This window comes from Agelaius phoeniceus, chromosome 11 (genome assembly GCF_051311805.1).
Source record: "Agelaius phoeniceus isolate bAgePho1 chromosome 11, bAgePho1.hap1, whole genome shotgun sequence".
NCBI classification, from domain to species: domain Eukaryota; kingdom Metazoa; phylum Chordata; class Aves; order Passeriformes; family Icteridae; genus Agelaius; species Agelaius phoeniceus.
Window position 1 is genome coordinate 18,205,951 of NC_135275.1, and position 24,675 is coordinate 18,230,625.

General features: G+C 40.3%; 1 protein-coding gene across 2 annotated transcripts in view; it reads left to right on the forward strand.

The window, feature by feature from the left end:
* TAFA1 (TAFA chemokine like family member 1) overlaps positions 1-24,675 on the forward strand; it is a 212,623-nt gene that overhangs the window by 183,098 nt on the left and 4,850 nt on the right. For both annotated transcript variants that reach the window (XM_077184519.1, XM_054640200.2), the window contains exon 4: positions 21,150-21,274. In XM_077184519.1, coding sequence (XP_077040634.1) covers positions 21,150-21,274 — 125 coding nt within the window. The remainder of the gene's footprint in view (positions 1-21,149; positions 21,275-24,675) is intronic.

Below are 24,675 nucleotides of genomic sequence, written 5' to 3' on the forward strand. Positions count from 1 at the left end.
TTCATGAAGTCCAAGCTCTGTGCTGTAAAAGTCAATTTAGTTTTAAGCTTTTGTTTTCACCACTACAGTGAATAATCCAATTTTTAATTATTTTTATGGGTTTTCTTTGGGGGGGGGGGGGGGGGGGGTTGAGTATTATTTGCTGAAAATTTAGTTGTTTGTCATTACTGTAATTTTAGTGGAAGGGACATTAGAGAAACCAAGCCTCAGTGGAATAGATTGTTATCCAGTGTAATGTATTGATCAGGTCAGGCAGTAAATTAACAGGAGCAGAACACCATTAAATTTTGAACTTAATTGCCTTCTACTCTTAATTTCTATTGGATATAATCAATAGGTGCCAGAGGAAAGTTAAAAGAGTTATTTAGCAAGCTGCTATTTCCTGCAGCATAATGGAAAACTAATGTTTCATCTTCTAGTTGATGCAAATAATTTGTAGTTCAAGAGTGGCCACTTAAACATTTTATCAAAGACTCACTTTTAGTTCTGTTTGATTAATCTTCATCCCTCCAAGAAAGAAACATGATTTAGTGACATGATGTGTTTTGGCTTAGCTGCCCCTTTGGTCTTTGTTTCCCTGGAGGATCTCTCCAGTCTCTGTTCCCATCTCCAGCCATGAGTGTTTCCAGGGGAGGGTTCTCAGGCCAGTGCCTCTCAATATCATTTCCTTTTCCAGGGAGACGCTGTGCTGCAGAAGTGAAGACCACAGCCTTGGTCTTGGCTTTTCTTCTTGGTTCTTTTCCCAGCTTGTTTGGGCAAGTTGCTCGTTTCTCTTATTTTCCTGCCTGAAAAACACCAATATAAACAATTGCCTTTGCCAAGGGCTGGTGTCAAGCTGAAGTGTTGCACTTTCTTGCTGGGCTCCTTGTGCTGATGATACATTTTGTTCTCCTCTCCAGCCTCAGTTTGTTGCTCCCTCTGTCTCACATTTCCCTCTATAGTAAAATTTTCGATACCTTTTTTAACTTGCTGTTGAATTTCAGTATTGCTTATCCTGCTGTAATCTAAACCCAGTCCCTTATAAATCAATATCTCAGTGCTATTATTATTTTTACACCTCTTTGAGCACTCTTTCCCTTACCTGGCCTTCTGCTAATAAAATGCTGCACAGGGAACACCATGGTTCAGGTGGCCCCATGCCAGAGCCACGTGCCCAGTGTCACTGCCCTGTGGAATTACAGGGACATTAAACAGCCATTGAATGGAGGACAGACTTCTGATGCAAATTAGGGAATTACTGCAAATTTTGGTGGGCCTCAGAAACTGTATTACTGAAGAAGTACTCAGAATAAAACAGGCCAAGGTAATCACACCTCAATATTTTACAATGGTGGCAGTTCTGTGCCAGTGGTGATGCTCCATATTTATAACTTTGTACTGGAATGAGGCAATTCACATTCAAGCTAATGGGAGTTTTCCAGGAGTGTTGATTCAGGTTCCTGATGAGAAATGAGTATAGCCCCTTTTGCTCATCTTCACAGCAGAAATAGCAGTTGGAGTTAAGAGGAGTCTACTTGAGCTTTTATGAAGTGGAGCATAATGATGCACCAAATGAGCAGACCTTCATGGAAGTCTCATTTTCTAAGAGAGTTGACCTATACTTGATCTGAAAACCAAGTATCTTCAGGGAGTGGCAAGTTATCCACCTCAAAATAGAGTGACAGTGAGTGATCCTTGCTCTGAAATCTTGACCTGCATCTGTCCACAACTCTTTCCATTATAAAATATGTATAACATGTGTATAAAATGTGTGTACTGGGACACATTTGTTTTTATCCAAGTCCTAAATATTAAAAAAAACATTGCTTGCTGCCTGTGCAAATTCAAAAGCTGCCAAATCATCAAAAGAGCTGAATATGAATTTACCTCTTTGACAATTATTCCTTGTCACATTATTCTGGTTAACAGGGAATTCATCACAGCAGAGAAGGCAAAAATAAAGCCTCTTGACAGTTACAAGAAATTACCTGTGCTTACAATAATATATTTTCCAAGGGAAGGCTGGAGGGCAGAGCTTGACGGTGCTGAAGCTGTACCACCTGCAGTGACATCCTGTGACCATCACTGGCCTGGACTTCACCTTTGCAGAGGGGAGATTTGTTTGTCTGTGTTACAGACCAGCAGGAATTGTGGGAGGTTTGCAGTCCCAGCTCCCCACAGAGGCTGAAATTCTCCTGTTCTGGCTGTTCCACTGGTGTCCATCACATCCCTGGCCTTATACTGGGAGGAGACAGAAGAGGTGATGTTGTGCCTGTTGTATATTTAGGGACTGAGCACAAAGTGCCCATGGAAGCCAATGGCCAAAGAGGAAGTTGGACATGGGGCTAATTGAGTGCCCCTGGCCAGGAGGGTGTCAGCAGCCATAATGGAATTCCCATTTCCCATCAAGAGCTTCTCCTCGTGTCTCACTCTTCTGCCAAGAAAAAATAAAAGGAGATTTTTCCCTGTCTCACTGAGGAGAATCCCCTTTTCATCCAAATGAATTAGGTTGTCTTTGAGGCGCCAGATTAATCAGTCTGTGATATCCCTCGTGCATTGCTTCCAGACTAACACATTATCTGTGCTCCTTCTTCCATGATCTGCTGGTGCAGATGAAAGCTAACACACATGGTAGGCTGGGAAGACTGCTGCCCACAGCCATGGAAATCTCTACAGGAGCAACTCTGCCTTGCTGGAGGACAGAGGTGCATAATGAGACAACATTTATGTTAAGGTTGATTACAAGGATAGTTTGGTGCAGTTGAAGCTCCTTCTCTGACTTGCTGTCATCATAAAAACTTTGTGAACCGTAGATTATTGCATTTTAGGTACCCACAGCAGGACAGGCAGACAAGGTAGGAAGTCTCAGAGACACACATGAATTAGGATTAAATGGAGCAAACTAATTCTCAATCAGATCTACTCACCACTAAAACAAAGAAGATAGAAAAAGACAGGATCAAAATTAGCAAGCTAACAGATTGCATTTCTGGTTGGGAAGAAGTCCTGGGTTAAGAAATGCTGCTGGATTTAATGTTCAATTCTACCTTTATTTGGCTTGCACATTTGTAAAGCATATTTGCAGCCATCACCTTCTAGTTCAATCAGGGCAGTGAGTTTTTGTTTATTGAGAAGTGCTGGAGGTTTTTATAGCTGACCCTTGGCAGAAGTCTGCCTGTGGTAATACACAATTCACATCATGGTTAGGATGGGCACTGCAATTGTTGCTGCTCTCTCTATTTTCTGCTGTGTTTGTAAAAGGATCAGGATTGGAGCTGTGAGGTTTTCTACTGATCCCTAAATCCAGAAGTGTATTTGCACCATTTTTATCCCCAGAAAGTTATCCACTGCTCACCACTTGCTTTCCTGAGAAATAGTCAGACAAGACATTTTGGGAAGTAGGATTTTTTTGTGCATGCTGTTTGCAGTCCTAAGAAGTTGTACCAGGCAGTAACTCTGCTTATGATCCAAAACCTCCACACAACAACAATACCCCAAAACCCAAAAGAGAGAAAAAAAGTAACCTGCCAAAAGCATACAGCTCTTCAGAGGTTTTGCAAGGTAGTTTTGGGAGTTTCAGGCAATAATATTTTCTTTGCATAACGGTTCAAGCTGATTGCATTGACTCTATGCATAAACTGTTTTCAACCCTGTCTTGTCATTCAGTCTGAAGAGTCTTTTGGTGGTACTTTGGAGTTTTTCAGAACATCAGTGCTGGCAGGTGTAAGACCTTTAGACTCTGCTGAAGGGGAGCTGAAGGGAAGCTTCAGTTTCTGGAAGCAGCTTTGCCATTGTCCCATGGCCAGCAGAACTAAATAGGGCTGAAGGAACACTGTATAACAGGCTGACAATGGAAAGGACATTATATGGAAATATGTGTGAAACCTTGCTATGTATTTGCACATATTTTCCAGGAGTTTCAGCAAAACAAGGAGATTTCCCCATCTTTGTTCTGAATGACAAGCATTTTAGAAAGATAGGTTCTGCACTGCCATAAATAACAATTTCTCTTTTTGCCTTTGCAAGGCATCATCAGGAGGTGATGGCATCACCTCCTCATTCCTACCCTCCATCTACCCACAGAGCCATGAGAGCATGCATGTAAAAATGCATAAAAATGTCAGCCTTGCAATTTAAATGTCAACTCTTCAATCTTATTCCAGTACATTTAGACCCTCCTTTGCATACAGTGTGGCTGACTTCTTACAGTTCTAGTTTTCTTCAAAATGACAGAGGAGGCATCCATGGCCCTTTCTGATGGTTCCATTTGTTACTGTCCCCTTGCAGAACACAAATGTAATGCAGTGTGCTCTGCTGAGAGACCAGTGCCAGGCAGCCCCTTAGGGATATTAAATAGACATTTCTATTGTCTTTGTGCTGATCTGACTCCCTTTTGCTTCACCAGAGTTTAGCAGGCTCCTGCTGAAATGCTGCTGGGACTTGGCTCCATTGTGATATCTCCCAGCATCTCTGCATGAGGGGAGGATGCTGTAAAGGGGTGTCCCTGTTGCCCATCTCTTTCAGCACCCTGGAAAGAAGAAAACACAGAGTTAGATATGTAGATATAGTCATATATTGGTGTGTAATCCATTTCACAGCTTTGTCTAGATGTTTTCCTTTCCCATCCTGTGCAGTTATTTCAGGTCTACATCAATGGGAGCCATTTGGCATTGTGCTGAGTGATGCTTTGTGGGTGCTGCAGGCTGCTGAGGAGCACAAACACAGCCCTGCTGCACTGCTGGAGCTGCAGACACAGCCTGTTCCTCCCTCTCCCCTTAGTGCATCTAGAACTCACCTTCAAAGCCTCAGGGCTTCCAGTGAGTTACCTAAATTCTATATTTGGGCACCTAAACAACTTGCCCTCTGTGGTTTTCTAAATAAAAAGTTACAATTTAAACCAAAAAAGCACTATCTATATAATTAATTTTCTCATGTTTATTCCATTTGAAATTAATACCAAATACAATGAGTGTAAAAAATATATTTCTGTAACTTGTTAACTTTTGAAGAATTTCCTCCCAAACAGTAATAAGAAATGTACATGTGTACATTAAGAGATTTCTCTGGGGTCCGATTTTTTTTTAATATTATTCTTAATAAGATAAATTTTTATGTCCATTCTTCAGGAACTCCTGAGCTCCTTTCTATTCCACTGCTCACAAAAAGTGGGAAGGATTGCCTCTGCTTCACTCTCTGGCAAAGAACACAAATATAAACCAATATTTTCACTGAAGGATCAGGGATATTTTTACCATTTTCCCCCATGTCCTGCAGAGCAGCTTGTACAATCCACAGTGATCCAAGGACAAGAATATGCTTTCCCTTCCACCTTGGCAGGATTTTACAATGTTAAGGTAGGGCCTGAAAAGAGCTTTGAGATCCTTGCAGGAGAAGTGTTGAAAAGGCACAGGAAGCTGCTCTGGTGTGATGAGACACCAATGGCTGCAGGATGAGCTTCCCCATTACTACAGAAGCCTTTGGAGGCCAAAAGCTGTCCTAATTTTACTATTTCCACCTGCTTTTTAATAGAAAAAAAATCTGATAGTGTTTGAATTATTCATTTATATTAAAATACAAATTTTTCAAGCACATCAGCCACTAAAGACTCTTCCTTGCAGAAACTCTTCTGCATTTCCCTGTCCAGAGCTGCCGTTCCCTGCGAGGCAGAGCTGGAAGATCTCCCCATGAGCTCCCAACACAGAACTGAAGCCTTGAATGCTCCCTGGCCACAAATTGAAGTCCTGAATGCACAGTAACTGAATATTCATTTTGTCTATTCTTTAGGAAAATAGTGACAATTTAAAGCACAAGAATAGCTCCATTCATGAGCCACGATGTGAGCAAAGCCTCTGCCACCGCTGCCTATCTGCTTTTCTTAATAAGCCAACAAAGCTGATATATTACCACGTTTAAAAATAATGAAAAAGAGATATCCAGGGAGAGAAATTATGTTTTTGTCATGAAGTGATGTAAGTTGATTATAAGCATAGGTGTTATTTCTCTCTGTTGTTCATTTGTCTGTGCAGAGCAGGACAGTTGGGATGCAGAGGGCTCCTGCTGCAGGGCTGGGTGATATCAGGGTTTCAACATTGGGAACAGCAGATACTTAGGGCAAAACTTTCCCCTGATTTCAGCTGAACTATTCATCACACACGTAGCTGTCATTAATCTTACATGCAGAGCCAGGCTTCTCATATTTCAAAACCTTTGGAGAGGCAGCTTTTTAATCTATATTTGGTTCTTCTTTTTTTCCCCCTCTGAGATTGGTTTCTCTTTGCATATAATGCTGCAGTAGTTTCAATTTAAACAGAACCCTGAAATAAAATACTTGAATTTAAAACCCTAGCAGAGAGAAAGGAAACAATTATCTTGAAATGTTTTGAAATTCTTTTTTTTTTTTTTTTTTGGAGGTAAAAAACTTAAATGACAGCTCTGCTGACTGTCAAAATTGACATGTATTTTAACTTCTGTTTCAAGCAATACATTATCTTAATCACAACAAGAGGACACATTCTCCAGGATGGAGCCATACATTCAATTAATCTCAGTAGTAATTCACAAAGCAATTCATTATAATATAATGCAGCACCTTCAAGTATCTAAATTACAGCACCTGAAGATGCTTAATGGCCAGAGGCAGATGCAGAAGCTGCCCAGCAGCTCGTGGTGGCAAGTTCTAACTTCTGCTTCCTCTCTGACACATCATTCCAGACAAAAGGCAGGTTAGGCATTCTCCTATGAGCCAGGAGAATGAAGAAAAAGGACAAGGAAACAAAAGTGTCTGGAAAAACAGGAGAAAAGACAGAATCTCTGTGAGGGCAGCAAGTGGCAGGGGGGTGAGGTCTGAGCTTATTCTCAAAAATACATGAACTATGGCAGCCACAGGATATGAAGTATTCCTATCAAAACTTTCTGGTGACCAAGAGCAAAGTTTTTAAGTGATTTGCATATCTCTCTCAGTTCTTGAGATAATAATATAGATGCCTGCTCCTTATTTTGTAGGTCTTTAATACAGCTCATATTCTAAACCCTTCTGTCTGCTAATATTCAAACAGGATGTTCTTGGAATCCCAACTTCTTTGCCATTTTGCAAAGCAGAATTTGGACAAAAAGCATTATAAATTCAGCACTGTGTGTCACTATGGGAACTGTTTCTGCTGCCAGACAGAATGGGAATAACTGGGAACTGGCTGGTTTGGAATGAACTGGAACTGGCTGGTTTGGAATTAACTGGCTCTTTTGGGAATGAACTGGGAAGTGGCTGTTTGGGCACATATGTGTCTGTGTCTGTGTGTGTGTGTGTCTGCCAGGCAGGCACACACATAAACATTCAAATGCAGATATGTAAATTTTACCATTAAGTGTTTGCACCTCTTTGCTTCCCCATTTCTTCTTATTTTGCTTCATTTAGCATAGATTATCTCAGTAAGTCTGGCAACTAGTCAATTACTGAATTCCTTTCAAAGGAAGGGAAAAGGAAGATTACAGAATTCATCAAGCCAGCATAAATCACCATATCTTCCCCACCTGAGGATCTGACCCTCCAACAGTAGTTTCTTTCTTCTTTATAAAGGTAATTATCCTATTAAAATTAATAGTAAAATGAATACTGCTGTGACTGAATTACATGGGATAAGCGTGAAATACTGTGATCAGTTCTGCTATGAATTAGTAATTATAGTGTGCCCAGTGAAATTTGCATACTTTGCTCTCCTTCCCTGCTATCTGCCTTGGTTTAGTTGCCAGTGCTCTCTCCAGGCTTGGAGCTGGAGATTGCTGCTGCTTTGTGCAAAGAGGAGGTGTTTGCAGAACATAGCACCCCTGAGTTTTAAGTAGCAGAAGAAGTTACAAGATAAGCTTGGGTTTGTTTGGTATTTGAAATAGCTGCGATTGCCTCTCTAAATGTGATGGTGTGGGGAGTTTTAGTGCTTACAGAGATGGGGTGAGGGGAAAAAGAAGAGGGGAGGGGGGAAAGTCTGCCTCTTTTCCTCCTCCTGTTTCAGGGTGAAAAGTTTGTGTTGATGTGACTTTGAGTTGGTGCTGCCTGGAGCAGTGCAAGCAGTTGGTATCTGACAGGGAGAGGGGAAAAAGGGAGAGCCAGAGCAGGAGGAGCTGCTGCACAAAGAGCTGTGTCCAGCCCCTTGCACTGGGGCTGCCTGCAAAGTTTAAAGGTGACCTTGAAGAGGATAAATGATACCAGTATGAAAGGCACATCCACACACATCTTGAGACCTGCCTTGGGTCAGCAGCAGCAATTACTTACCAGCTAAAGGATGGAATGTAATAATCCCTTTTTTTTGTCTTTTTTTTTTTTTTTTTTTGTGGTGCTGTAAGGTCACAGGGCAGAAGTCAAGCCTCAGGTCCAGGCTGGTTTCTCAGGAAGAGAAGGCAGGGAGGTTTTTCCCTGCAGCCTTACAGCCATGCCAGGATCCCTGCTCAGCTCAGGGACTCTTCACCTCAGCACGAGCTATTCCCCCACATCCCAGTGGAACAGGATCTAAAGAAAAAACAGATGGAGAGAGTTTCTCCCCTTCAGCACTCAGTGAGTGGAATCTGACATCCTACAAGAGCTGTGTGCTCAACTCAGCTCCAGAGGTGGAGAGAGGGAATCAGGGATGCCCAGGCAGGCTGGGAAAGCTCTAATTGGCTGCATTCCTGTGAAGTAATTGCTTTTGTTAATAGAATTTTATTGTTATTATCTGTATTAGGATGATCACAGGCTGGTTTGGATACCTTATGCTTGATTAAATAATGGCCTGCTGTAGTGATTAATGGAAACATGTTCTAGTGGTTAAAATCTTGTTTCTCTTTCCTGAAAATAGTGTATAGCAATGATTTCTCCAAAAAAAAAAAAAAAAAAGGAAAAAGGGAAAAAAAGGAAACTTATGCTGACATAGTTAACATAATATATTTTGTTTCTTGGATAAACTTTGATCTTGACAATCCCCAAGTTAATAGAAAGTTGTTCTTTTTCCCTCCCTAAAATATCCTGTGTAGTGCACAGCTTATCCAGATCAATAGAAGCATTTTTTCACCCCAGGAACACAACCTTAGAGAACTTGTAAAAAGGTCATACAAACTTTTGATGCAAACCATTATTTTTAATTCATGTGGTCTACCCGTGTTTCCTAGCACCTGAACTGTCCTTTCTGCAAATTACATTCCTTTTGTGAATAGAAACAGTTTATTAAAACTCCTATATTAATTATTTAAATGAATTTATAAATATTTGAGGAAGCCCATGCAAAAAGCACTCATAATAAATTATTGTATTCTACCTTCATTGAAAGCTAAATTAAAGAGCTCTGATGATTGCCTTTTCTGAGAAAGCCTTTTCAGCTGCCTGTCATCACAAGGTCTGGGATAGGAGAAATTTTTCTAAGTAGCGGCAAAACCCATAAAAATCAGCACCTAAAGGTCAAAGTGAGATATCAACATTTGTACTAAAGGTGAGCATCAAGTATGGGACCATTCCTTTAGCTGTGCTCCATGTCCTATGGGGGAGCCATCAGTTTCCAGCCTCAGCCTTGGGATCTCAGGTGTGGACTGGATTAGTGACAAAAGGGGAAGGAGTGGTGCTAAGGAGAGGAAAGTGAAGCAAGTGAAAGGAGAAATCCCTCCCACAGATCAATTGATCAAATGAGAAGTCAGATCCTGTAAGTGGTGCTAGGAAGAATATCAACCCTGAGAGACTGTGGCAGATCAGCCTGAGCAGGGCAAAGAGATTTCTTACGTGAAATGAAATGGAAAAAACAAAATTATATTCAAAATGGCAGCAGCAGAATAGCAGGAACTTCTCTGGATAAACTTTTCTGGGAATTATTTTCTGGATGGAAGAAAGCTTCCTATTGGAGCTCCCAGTTTTGCAGGGCTGGTGGGGTAAGAGTCACTTTGTGGACATTCCCATCTTTTGGGTCCCATTCTGTGTCATGTCTGGTTGTCAAGGACATTGCACATTATAAATGGCAGGTGCCAGTCAGGACAGAAGTGTTTCTGCAGAATTTGGGTAATGGATAATTAAATTGATTAAATAGAAAGAAATCCCCTTCTCCCAGTGCTTCTTTCTTAATTGTGCTGTGTTTGAGGAGCCTCACCAGGTGGATCCCATGAGAGTTTGGTACAGTCAGGCTGTGGTCATGCAGGATGGAGCAGGAGATGCTCCTGCTGCAGGGCCTCAGAGTGATGGTTGATAACCCCAGAGCACCTGCAGAGATGTGCTCAGCTCTCTGAGCAATGACAGTTCAGATCAGCTGCACACAGCCAGTCTTCACAGCTTTCTGAGCACTTTTCCATTCACCTGCTTCCCCTCAGTTGGTGATCACTATTAAAGCAGAAAATTAGAGATATGGAGTCTAAGGACTGCATCACAATGCCCAGAATTAGGGGGCTCACTAGGCAATTATCTCTCCTATTTGATCAGGTATTTTTGAAGATTAATATTTAAAAAGAAAACCCAGCCATTTCAACCTTGTTCTAATTTAAAGTGCTTTAAAATGATGGAGGAAGGGAGTATTGTAAAAATAAAAAAAAATATAAAATCATAGAATTTCACCTAAAGATTTCTATTCAGTTTTCTGGTAACTATAGCAATTCCCAGTGTCTTTGTTTAGCTATTTGTCTTTGCAGGGCTCCTGCTTGCATACATTTTGCAACTGGCAGAGCTGAACATTCTGCAAAACCTTTTCCACTAATTCATGCTCCTAATTGTGAAGAGCTTGGGCCAGGCACGCTCGGGCTGCACGTACATTCATTCTGTATGAGCATTAATGAGATCAAGTAGAACAAGGACAGATGTTTGTGAAAAACAAACTCCCTTTTGTAATGATGAGAGCAGAGCTTAGGGCTGAGAATCACCTGAGCAGAGTGGGCATGAGATTCCTGGAGCACCTGGAGTCTGAGGCTCACAGCTCCTTCCACCTTCTTATTTTTTCAGGAGCACATCTTGTGCATTACAATGGAAATGATGATCTTTGTATAAATTCGGGATTATTCGCTCTAAGGACAACAGGGTAAGGTCATTGTATAAATTATTAATAGCAAAGAGTTACCTAGAAGAAGTGAAATCCAGGGCCTCTTCCAGGGTAAAAAAAAAAAAAAAAAAAAAAAAAAAAAAAAAAAAAAAAAAAAAGAAAAGAGGAAAAATATCACAGTGAATGGTAGTGAGTTTTGATCTTTTAAAATAATACAACTCAGAGTTAAATGGAATGGAGGCAAAAAGACATGAGCTGTGCCAATAGCAGTGTGGCCATGAAATTTCAAGTGCCCATTAAAAGACTTCTCAGCTCTGTAAAAGGTCTCAGAGTAAATAAGCATTATGAGCACTGGAGGAAAACATAATTTCAAAGGAAAGCTTGTCAGTTAAGGTCAGTTTAATATCCACACTTGAATTTCACTATTTGTAAGTCTTGCTGATAAGCTTTTATAATTGAGTTACTTCTCTTATTCCATGCATATTGAAGCAGTAATTAAGCTATGATATGAAATACAAAATATCATGTGCTCAATTCATCAATTTTTGTTCAGTCTTGCAGTTCTTGTTCCAATTGCACTGGCATTGTTGCACTGAAATATCTCCCAATCTATCATGTCAAGATTATGCATGATGTAATTTGTAATAGCAGCTAGGGATTTGTTTACAAAAAACAAATGTTCCTTTAATCTCTGAAACAAAATTAGACTTGTCTTACATCACAGAACAAAGATAGCTGAATGAATACAACACCTTTAATAAATCAGTAATTACCTTGTGTAGTTCCAGTTGGCTCATTTAACTTGACCTTTGAAAACAACTTCCTCCACACGGATTTTAAAATGTGCTCTTCTGCACTGTGGAGATAGGAGTGCTCTAAAGGTGCATTATTTCGACCACAACAATTCCCACTTCATGGAAGAGAATTTGGACCTTATTGTCTTTTCCCAGCAGGGATAATTGCAAGTTAACTCAACCACCTCCTCAGGAATTTTGCAGGCTCTGCCTTTCAGTACCGCTGTGCATGAAGCAGCAAACACCACGTGCAAGTTCAGAGTGCCATCATTTGAACAATGAACCTCCCTTGGTTTTCCTTTCATGTGGAATCCTCCCTGCAATGAGAGCACAGGGCACCTGACCCTGTGCAGGGTGGGCTTGGGTTGATGGAGAGCTGAATAAACAAATTTCTGTACCTGGACTGAAATATCTGGTGGGTGCACACACCAGCAAAGGGCAGCTCCCACCCTTCCCTGGGATTTTGCTCCAGGAATCTTCCAGTTCTGATTATTATCCTCTCCCCATCCTTTTTAAGGGGAGAGCAGCAGATGGCTTCTTGTACTTCACACCTCTTTGCAGTCTCTTTTCCCAAAGACTCCTTGACATCCAGATTTTAGCAGAAACATGGAACCATAGAATCACAGAATGGTTTGGATTGGAGGGGACCTATAAAGGACATCCAGATTTTAGCAGAAACATAGAACCATAGAATCACAGAATGGTTTGGATTGGAGGGGACCTATAAAGCCCATCTCATTCCACCCCCTGCCATGGGCAGGGCACCTTCCACTGTCCCAGGCTGCTCCAAGCCCTGTCCAGCCTGGCCTTGGGCACTGCCAGGGATCCAGGGGCAGCCACAGCTGCTCTGGGCACCCTGTGCCAGGGCATTTGAAGCACAGAGAACTTAGCTTTTTTCACAGAGAAAAAGAGGGACAGTATAATAGCTTGCATTTCAAAACGAAAGCCTAAACAAAAACCATTTTTCACCGGAAAAGAGTACACACAAAAAAAAAAAAAAAAAAAGAAAAAAAAGAAAAGAAAAAAACCACCAAAAAAAAAACCCCTAACAAATAAAAAGGTGTCTTTCATTGACTAATGACAGATAATCACATCATACCCTATTAATTTCTGTAGATTCAATGGAGGAATTTTCTATGTATTACAGGAATCTGTTAACAAGAGTTTCTCTGCTAATGTACACTTGGTAAAACACAATTTATACCCAAGTGGTACACCAGAATTTAATTTCATAACTGATAACCCTCCAATATATTATGCATGCTTTGTTATGCCTTATAAATGCATTACAGTTATATAATTTATTCATTTCCAGTGTTCTTTCATGGAGTGCTTTGCTGCCAGGCTGTGATTCTGGCACCTCGTTCAGTCAAAATTTCACAATAGACTTTCACTCTCCTGAGCCCATTTCACAGCTTTTCCCTTCCACATCCCCAAACCCAACACCAGCAGCACAGGAGCTCATGTTTGAGCAAATGGCAGCTTTTACAGACACCAGATTTGGTCTGAATTCTGCAAAAACTGAGGGGTTTTTTTCCCCCTGCTTCTCCAGTAACTGTTGGATAACACACTAAACACAGATTGTTGGTTTACATATATATATATTTACATATATATATATATTTACATATATATATACATGAGATTTACAATCCCAGCAGCTACTGGAGGAATAGCACTCCAAGGCCACCCACAAACCTTTGTGTACACCCCTAATCTTCATCTCACAGCTCACAGCTTGGCACTTCTCCCTCTGCATTTCAACTCATTCATTTACTTCATTAATGAATTTTTGTTCCTGAAAAATTACCATTGCATGGAGATAATTCTTTGATTAGTCCTCAACTCTGGTCAGAAACATGTCTGTGAATATTTATAGGTAGTTTCCTACAGTCTTTCCAAATATATACAGATATGTTGCATTTCTTTGGCATTTCATTAAATGTATAACAATAAGATTAAACTCTCACTGGGTTATCTGAAGCCATTCAAAGAGGGTATAAATAACATTGCTTCATTGCAGAAATTCTTTAGCAGCCTGCAGTCAGCCTTGTTCTGTAGGGAAGAGTGGATTCAGTTCCAAACTTTAGTAATAAATAGAAGCCATGGGTGTCCCTAACCTACAAAAGAACCCCAGACAGGTTGGGAGGGGGTCCTCAGTCACCCACATTCCCATCAGCTCCCTGAATGTTGGATTTCATGTTCTCATCAGCCTCATTAGCACTCATTAGTGCCAGCAGGCTGCTCTCAAATGCCCCACTCCCTTTGCAGAATCTCAACTACCAATAAACTCACACACCTAAAACCATAAACAAAGTTGGCAGCTTGATGTCTGCCTTGGATATATGCTGCTGTGCAAGAATTCAGGAAATTCCAAGAAAAAATATAGGACTGTGTTCTAGCACTCTGGAAGGTCATAGAATACACTGTGCACTTTTGGGGAGACAAGTTTATCATACATGATTTATTTTATCATTTCTTGTCCTTTCTCTCTGCCACAGATATCTGCAAAAATCTGTTTTGTTGAGCCTTGCTCTGCCTTTCCTTTGCAGAAATCCAGTTTCCTGACAGATAATGTGCTGAGGCTCCTGTTAGAATATCAACTATAATCCATGACTTTCAGAGAAAAAGTCTCAAGCTTTAGTCATGTCTGAGTTCAGTGGAATGTGGAATAATTACAGCTCAAAAAAGCCTGCCACACTTTTTGAGTACAGGATTATCAAATGAGAACAGGGTTGAGAGCCAGCTGCCAGGACAACTGGCCTGGGACCTGCTGGCATCTCCTGAAGGAGTGCCACAAGAGGCCTCCCAGCCTGACAGCTTCTTGCTGGCTTCATTTTTGTATTTCCTAAAATCCCAGACTTTGAAAAGATCTCACAAGTTGAGCCGTGAGCGGCTGAGGAACATTTTGATTTCTTTTCTTTGTCGTTGCTGCTGAGACCTTCCCAGCTCAGCAAATGGTTATGCAAATTCTACAGTTCTCCTTAAACTCTGGGTGCTTTATCTGTGTGCTAACAAACCAGTGTTTCAGCCCTGGACAGCTGGGCACACTCTACAGCTGCCCAAAGGAGCTGGGTGCTGTCACTGTCCATGGACTCAGGAAAGTGATGATGCACATTCACTCACCAAGATGCTGCCCATGAGGAATCCTGGTCCCACGTCAGCTGTGGGAGCCCCTCAGCCACATGTCTAAGCAGCAGTTGTTTCCAGAAGTGCAAAGAAAAGGACATGGAAAAATGACAAAGCTGCAGCAGTTGACACTCCCAATCTGAACAGCATTGAGGGCAAGAAATTCCTTGGCAAAATCGAAGATTTTATGTGAAATTTGCTCCTTAACAGACCATCTCCATTCAGCTCAAAGGCAGGAATGTGCTTAAGGACTTTCTGACAGCACTTCACATCATTTTAATGTTATGATTTATTTTCATAGTTCCTGAGAAACCCATTCTTCAAGTTGTACAATTGGAGAAAAAATGTCACTCCCAAACTGCTGCAATTCAGTGTTAAAGTTCAGCAGGACAGAAGAGGCAGAGGGCCACTTACAAGGAAACACAGCAAGAATAACTCATCCTCTAAGTAAATAAAATTGCAAATGGCAAACTGGTATAGCAAGGAGATGATTTACCTGTAGTACAAGAGAAGGTGAGAAGGAAAGCTGGGATTAAACAAACCTTGGGAGTTTCTGCTTCTCAGGCCATTAACCACCACCACCTCTATTGGTCACATTGTTATGAGGGATGCACACAACATGTTTAAGTCATTTTTTCTAATTTATTAATTTCCTAATTTAATAGCAGTATGTTGGCTGCTAGGATATGGTAATCTAAGTGGTTTTTCTCTAGTGAGGCTTCCCATGCTGTTGAATTAGCACCCTTATTTGCTGGTTTATGCAGGTATTGAAAGGAAATTGTTCATGGATTCCTTGCCTTTAATCTGCCCTTTCATATTTAATGGTGCAGCCCACAGCATTGTTCAGACATGTAATACACTTAAAAATATCTTACTCTAGCTGCTGAATATTTTGTAATGGAGAACCAGGAATTCTGAATGGAAAAAAAATTAAGATCTTCAATTCTTTCAATTCTATCAGTGAATTAATAGAACACTTTTGAAAAGCCTGGAGAGTATCACAAAGATCAGAGTGTTCAGGAAAAAAAAAGCAGTTTAGGATGCTGATGTCTTTTTAATGTTTACTACAATTAAAAAATATTGAATTAACTCAGCAAGACTGAATTTGAGGCAATTAGAGATGTGAGACACCACTTGCTAGACTGATTGCATTGTACTTGTATTTTAAACAGGAGAAATGTCCATTTTCCCAGAGCTATGAGAGGTCTGTTATCAAAGTCTGTGAAGCATTGCACTGCAGGAACATTAGATTGATACTTCTAAAATTGAGTAAGATTGAATTAAAGCAGAGAGTTTGATAGTTTGGACTCCCTGTAGGAAACATCCCACATTTTTCCCAGGTACCAATATTCAACCTGAAATCTTTTGTTTCGGATTTGTATTCTTTAACTTATCAGATTTCTTCTCTACAGCTCCCAGAGTGGCTGCTATCTCAGTCTGTTTATGAAATACATAACCCTTCAGATGACACTTTCTTTCAGTCCAGGTTTCTCAGCCTCCCAGAAAGTGTGTTCCCACCCCTGTAATTCATTCTGCTCCTCATGACATCCCAATAAACTAAGAGAAACTGCATGTCTCATTCAATTCTCTGAGATTTTGTTGTATAAGGAATAGGTGAGCACAAGGTTACAGTTTTTACCATTCTAGTTTATAATCTTTTTTTCTAAAAAAATAAAAAGACAAACTGCTTGAAAAATTTTACCCACCTCTGTGCTGTTGCTATTGCCAAAACCTCCATCAGCGCAAGAATCTCTCACAGGGAGTTTGAACTTTCCTTTAATCTAATCCATTTAGAAAATGACTCACAATATATTGAATAAAGTGGAGAAAATTGATATCTTTTCATTAAGCTGACAAAGTCTTTTTCACTTCTGACATCTGTGAAATGTGTTCTCTATTTAAATTTTATTTATATCAATCTTCGCTGGTGGAAATGAGATTAAAACGGAATGCTCTGTACTTACAGGGAAAACTTTCCCATCCTGCAATGAGTGTCATACTGGCTTTGAAAATTAGCTGCTTATTCCTTGCAGGAACACAACACCTATGACCAGGAGGAGCCACAATCTAATATCTGCATTCCTTTGTATTCTATTTCTATGTAAACAAAACGTGCCCACTTTATCACAGGCAAAAAGAGAGCTGCTGTGGCTTTATAATGGCAACAGCAGAAGCAATCTTGGAACATTTTGATACATAGCATGTTCCCTCTAAACTGTTGAAAAATGCATGATGATACTTTGCTCTGTTTCATATTTCAGGGTATTCCATAAACATGAATTAAAGTTATCTGTTACTCTGTGAGGATGGTCTTATTGTTACATTGTTAAATATAATGTCTTTATACTTTTTCCAATATGGACTCTGTCATATTGTTAAAGCAATTTCCTAAATACAAATGCAGAAAAGTTAAGGAGAATTTTATCTACAAAACAAAACAAAAAGAATTTGCATTTTCTCTACAGACAGGAGTAACAAAAATAACAGAAGCAATTGCCTGTGAGTGTCTGGGCTGTGTATGCACATTTTCTCTGTCCATGTCCTGTTAATCACCTGTAAAACAGCTTTGAAGAACTGAGTAGCTTCAGTTTAATGCAAGAACTTGAAGACTGAGAAATGTGAAACATAATAAATTCAGGTGTTTCAACAGGCATCTTTAATCAAGTGGATTGTGTATTTTTTACAAACTTTGTTTGACTCAAGAGGAGGATGATTGAACAATTAATGTTTCCATGTTGATTTGATCTTTTAGCTGTAGATATATGAAGGTGTTCAGTGCATTTCTACTGGCCCTTAATTTTGATGCTGAGATTCAAGGGGAAAACTTTTCCCCAGCCAGCTGCCTTCATGCATCAAAACTTTGTGTTTTAGATGATGCACAGGAGCAAATCAGAGCATGGTCACTACCCTTGTGCAACCTCCAAAGGTTCTTGTGAACTTTGAAGGCTGAATCCAGCCTAAACTGGCAGTTCCCTGCAGCTGCCTAAGGCTTTGGGCATCATATTTGGGAACAAATGTATTTTAAAATGCAATAGAATTATGTAAACATGATAAAATATAAGCTATTTTAGTGCTTTTTCCCTATATTCTAGCTGATCTTCAGATTTCTTATTTGTAGTTTATTTGTTTGGAGCCCATGATTTGCAAATGCCATTTTAACCAAATGCTTTTTGTGTGTGTTAGTCCATGCAGACTAAATACATCAAAAGTTAAATATTTTGCTCAAAATTATTCCATGGCTTTGCAGACAAATATTTTAGAAAAGCATGATTTAGGCTGAAAAAGAAACCTCAAGAATTTCCTGAACAAAGTTGCTTTTGTTCCCAGCTCCATGGGTGATATGTTAAGAGTTAAATATTCTTATAAAAGCGGCATTTTCTTGAAAATAGTTCAGATATAAACAATCCCTTTTTTAACCTAGAATGTGATAACAAAAAAAAAAAAAAAAAAGCACTGAAACAAAACACAAGCAAAGCAGGAATAGTCAAGTCTCTTCTGTTCCACATCCTTTTCCTTTCCCCATGGCAGAGGGATCTGTCTCAGTCAATTCAGCCTAGCATGGAGGAACTCCTGTGCTTGTGTATTCCCCAGGCAGTGAGAAGAGCACAGTGAGAAGCACTCCAGAATGCTACAGGTGTCTCATTCAGCATCATGTGAGCACTCACAGCCTGTGCTGCTGGTGATTAACAGGGATCTCTAATTCTCACCCAGGATGAGTGGTTTGGGTCACTGAGAAGCTCAGGTTCCTCAGGATCTGGGAGTTCTTGAATAAAAACCACCCTAAGGGGGAGCATCTTAATTTGAGCAATTTGACCCAACTGCTTCAGCTCATCTCAAAGTGACATAACCTAGAAAGTGACATAAACATAGAAAAGCTGAATCCTTTCCCTGAGGAAGTTTCCTCCCCTCCTCCTACAGGTGGGCCCAGTCTCAAATGCTGTGATTCATTTTAAAGTGTTTTCCTCCCTCTTTGAACAGAGCTGGAGGTGTCAAACTTTGAAATCAAGTAGAACTCAAAGGATCAGCAGTACCCAAGAAAGACAACTGGTCCTAAAGATTAAAAGGCTCTTAATAGAAAGAAAACCTATAAACACAAGATTCAAAGAAAGTAATTTTCTTTGGTTTTGGATGCCACTGCCATGGTATGGGGCTGAGGACTAGACCACAGTGAGCTTTGTAGTGCTTCAGACTTAAAAAGGATTTTGCCTACATACAACTTAGAAACAAAGAGGAGCTTTTCATCTGCAAATTTCCCCCATTATAAAAGGAGCCTGGTCTTCAGTCCAGGTGAGGGTGCTCACTGGGGGGGCACTTGGCTGTAATTGCACAATTGTGATCAAAAATCAATGATAATATGTGTGTATATGCTAAAACGTATACACCACTACATGAGTCAGTTGCTGTTAAACTTCAGCACTGCCTTTGCATTTGATTATTTTTCAAGGTCAAGATCTGAATACTTGGGCTGTATTTAACAACATTAAAAAGTAGTGAAATCATTTTAGTTGCTATGATTAGCATTGCTTCTCCATGCTGCTTCTCAGTCTGTATTCACCTCAAATCTCTGGTTTACAGGGTAAACTCCAGGCCAGGGCATTCAGGTTTGTGGGGTTTAGTACCTTGCACTGTAGGATCCTTCTCTGGGGTTATTTAATGCTCCAGCACTGCTCCTAGTACACAATCATGAGCATCACTTTTGATTCCATGGATTCTTCTCACACATCCTGAGGATGCTCTGCTCTGATGATTGCTGTGCAGGCCAGTATTTAGCAGGATATGGTTTTTCAGTTTGCCCACTGCACAGTCTATTATTAGAGCACAGATTTCAGCCCTCTTTCATTTTCATGCACAGCAAAGAGAGATCTTTTTTCTCTGCTGTTAGCAGCATTAATGCTACCCTTCTGAAACAGGTGTGTGAGTAGCATCATTAAACTGCCTTGCCAGCACAGGTGTAAAGGGCTTTGTTTGTGTCTTGTATATATTGAGAAATGATATATTATATGATAAAAATCAGATATAAGCTGTGGGAAGAACCCAGAAAGACAACACTTCTAGACAACACTCCCTACAAGATCCATATGATCCTTGTAGGGCCCCTCAAAATGAAATATTCTACTCAATTTTGTATTTAAGAATTTAATTATAAGCTCTGTAATGTCCTTAAATCAATGCATGCACAACAGGGCATTTTCCAGAGCTGAATGGCAGTCAGCTGGTGTATGTATATATAAATATATACATGTATGTATAAGACAGCTGCTTCAAAGGTATTTTGTGGGCTTGAAGCAGCCATGAGGGATGACAGGAATGGGTTAAGCATCTCTCTTTGAGTGACTATGCAAAAAGCTTTGACAGGCTTCCTGAGTGCAACCATGAAATTAATTCTTGCCAGAGAAAGCAAACCACAGAAAGAGCCACTCATGAGCCAACTCTTCACACTTGCAAGGTTAGCTAAAGTTTATCAAAATCCCCAGACAAAAAATGTCATTAAGATACAGCTAAGGATATAGTCAGATACCAATTCCCAGGCAAGAAACTTCATTAAGGTACATTCAAGGTTGTAAACATATGTGCCAATTAAATTCAAACAACTGGGTCCAAACACTGCCATTATTTACAATGTTAAATATTTGGAAATTCAAAGTTACTTTTAGAGATAATGTGCTTTCTATAAAATTCATAATTGTGTTTCAACAAGCAGCTTCTGCTGCAGAGTTACCTTACCCTCTGTTTCTAGTTGTGGTGCTCCCTGTGATAGCTTATTGGGAAAGCCAAAAGTCTCCATGGCTTCAAATAATTCTGGACAGATTTCTGGTTAAAAAAAAAAAATAAAAAAAAAATCCAGCTGTAGGTCCTGAAACAAAGCAGACATGTGGAGTACACTGAACCAGAAGTCCTGGAGAATATTCTGAGGACAATCCCTTCAGACTTGCCTTGTTCTTGTGCATGTCTGTGCAAATCAGATGGGCACTCAGGCAGAGGGGCTGTGAGGATGGATGGTCCTTTGGTCTGCAGCAGAATTGCTGCCATCACAGCATTCCCTGCAGCCACAGCACGGGAGCAGGCAGGATCTGCTGTGTGAGGAGGCTGTGGCAAGCAGTGCACTGTCTTAGGCAATACAGGATGCCAAACAAGTAATTAAATGTGAAATCCTTACAGCTGAACTCCAGTTGAAGGGACACTCTGCCTTTTAACTGCAGTGTTAGACCCTTGAGATATTATTTAATTAGATTTGGTCATTGTAACGTAGTTGTAAACATTGTCTTTTCTCTTTTAGCTTCTATAGTGATTGGGAAGTGGTGGTGTGAGATGGAGCCCTGCCTAGAAGGAGAGGAATGTAAGACATTGCCTGATAATTCTGGATGGATGTGTGCAACTGGCAATAAAATCAAGACCACCAGAGTAAGTTTCCTTTCTGTCTGCACCCAGGAGGTCTTAACAGCAAAGGGAATCACTGATGGCTGCTCACCCATGTCTTTTCCATAATCATGCCTGCTGTAAAAGCCTTAAATACCACTGTCATGATCACCCAGTGCTTCTGGCCATAACTGGGTGAAAATTCAGATGGATCAGGCTGGTCAGCTGGGTCCAGGCTTGGTGATCAGCGTTGGAGCTGCTGAATTGCCAGGTCACTTTCTTACAGAGATTGTCACCGCAAGATACCCCCAATGCACATCCCTGAGTCCCTTTCTGGTGGCTAAAGGGAAGAACATGAGCTCAGAGGGATCTGCTGGATCCCAAATCCATTCCTTGGCTGTTCCAGGCCACATCTGGATTAGCACATCTGTAAAAGTGCTTTGGAGCAGAGGACTCAGCTCTCTGTGTGCACTGCAGCTCTCACATGGAGCAGCTCCAGCCCCATGAACTCATCAGTGATGGGCTCTTGAGATGCTCTTGAGGTTCAGGGAGCACAGGCCAACAGGTGACAACATCTTTCACCCCACCGTGCCAGGAGCAGGCAGAGGGAGGGTGGGAATGAGCTGCCTAAACTCCCACTATGGGATCACCTTGGGAATAAAAGTGTTTTTCAGAAAGAGACTCCAGCTTTTCTTTTGCGTTGTGGGATTGTTTCACAACCATTGTCTTTAAACTGTCACCTATACCTGTATTCAAAAATTTTAATTAACGAATTTTCATATCGCAATCGAATTTTTTTCCAAGAAAATTACGTGGTTGTCAACTTAAAATGCTTTTATAAATATATAGATTTTCATTTTCTGTGAATTGGAAAATGGCTTTTGAAATCTGCTAAATGAAAAAGAGCGAATTTTCAGTATTTTTTCCCTGTTTGATAAGAAATTCTACATACTCATGCCCACCTGCTAATTCACAGGAATGTGCAGCATAGTGTTGTGATTTCCTGACTTTTTCCTTTCTCTCCAATCCTAACTCCAGTCATTTTTCATGTCTTCTAGGCCTCCTGTTGAAGGAGGAGATTTTACCCTAATTGATCCCCTTGGCACCTGAATCCTTTTCTTTCCCTCCACAGGACCTACCCCAGGATGAATTATTTGTATTGCAACCCTCATTTCTGGAGCAGAGCCTTCTGCCACACCAACACATTAAATTATCAGGACACCTACTGACTTAGGAGGTTTTCTTTGTAGGAAGCAATCAGTGCCCCCCAAAAACAGATCCATGTGATCTCTTTGTCACCTCCCAGAGAAAAGGAGGAAGGAAGGAAGGAGGGAACTGGGATTCCCTGACTCAGTTTCTTTCTGTGGTGCTCTTCCTCCAAATCTCTCTGTGCCCACAGCTGATCTCTTCCACTGCAGCACCACTGAAAAGCTGTTTCCTAATGAGTGTGCCTTGCAGTTAAATTAAAAAATCCTCGGCCACAAATTCACTACATGGCCTTTCCAGTGAGGAAAGTGGGGAGTTAAAATGGAAGAAAGTGATGTAGAACTAAGAGGCAGCATGAAGTATCTTATACAATAATTCAGCCCTTCTGCAATCTGTCTACAAGTTATATAATTGAGGAATTGCATTTTCTTTCTTCAGTGAAGCTGTCCTTCTCTTAACTCCCCCAGTCCTCATCACATAAACTAGTTTAAGGCAATGGAAGTGATTGCTAGAAATTTAGGAGCTTCATTAATATGCAGATGTATGGTCCAATCTATTCAGTATGCATTATTGTATTTCATTTGAATTAAATACTTGCAGAGTGAGTGCTCATAACTGAAAAAATATTTCTTCATTTACCCACAGGAGTTATTTTAATTAGCTAGTGAGGGGAGTACCTTATGGTGCTGCTTCCAGTAGAATTTTGCTTTGTTGCTGTAAAATATCATTACAGAACCCAATTGACAAAGGCAACATGACATGATGTGCTCAGCAACTGTCTCTTGCATTTTCTAAGGAGAAATTCTGCTTCTTAGTCCCTGGAACTCTGCTCCAATCCGTACCACTGTGTCAACTCTAGAACATAAATATAAAATAATGAAAGCAATCAGATCCTAAAACAGGCTTTTTTTTTTTTTTTCTCTCTTTGTATTGCCATTTCAGACAGCAGCAGTGAATGAGATTACAATGTAATCTGCCCTGACCAGAATCCAGGTTCCAAGACTGGGCCATGTGTGTCTAATTTGAGTAGTTAAGGAATTTAAGAAGGCAGAAGAAACAAGACAAATCAGCCAACATCCCAGCTCTCTCTGTGGTGATTAGGCAGAAGGCTACGGCCAATCTCCATAGGCTGTAAACTGTTTTAATGAAGCCTTTTCCTTACACTTAATACATTTACATTAGCTGCTGTCCTGACAGGGAAAACATTCCCATTTATGACTCTTGGGATTAAGGTACCCATTAGTACATTCTTCCAGACCCACAATAAATTAAATCACATATAAGCATATGTGTATGCTTTTTATATATGTACATATATGTATATAGTGTATGTTTTTATATATATACATATATGTATATGGATATATTTACATTTATATTTCTGAATACATGGATATACACAATAGATATCATTTTCTAGGCTAGTGCATAACTTCAGTTGGGTCTCACATGTGATTAACATTGATTAGTGTCAGAAAGAGGTGGACAACAGACTCAGTGAAGTCTTTACCAGCATATTCCTCATTGCTTCCTTTTCATGTATTTATTTCTGTGTTCAGCCCTTTAGCAAAGTTCACTAATTAAGTTTTTAAAGCCAAAGTTATAAAGCTCACAGCTTCCTTAAATGGATTTGTTTTCTATTGATGGTCAGGCAGGTGACAAACACTGGAAGGAAATAATATTCTCATTCAATTTCTGGAGCGGTTTCAATGTTCATTTAATTCCTTGTCACTCCTTTTTTTTTTTTTTTTTATTTATTTAAGAAGTTTCAGTGCTTTCCTTAAAAATGTGGGGTCCTTGGAGCTGTGCTAGAACCTGCTGAAGGTCACCCTGCCACCTCCAGCACAGCAACTGGCACCAGTGGAAATAGAAGAGCAGCAGCTCGGGCTGGATGCTGCTGATATTCTGGATCATGGAAATTATTGTGTTGGTCAGCTGGGAATGGGCAGAGGAGCTCAGCTCAAAGCCCCTCTCCAGTTTTTCAGCCTGTGCCTTCTGCTACAGCCTGATTTGATCAGTTCTAACCAGCTTTAACAAGCTTTGACCCATCTGAACTGGTTCTGAGCAGTTTGAACTGGTTTTGATAGGTTTGATTTGGTTTGAACTGGTTTAAACTGATGGCTACCATTTTTATCCTGTTTTAGCCATTTTAATCTGGTTTCAACTGGTTTCAACTGGTTTAATCTGGTTTAAACCATTTGTTTCAGTTTTAAGTGGTGGGATTCAGTTTGATTCCATTT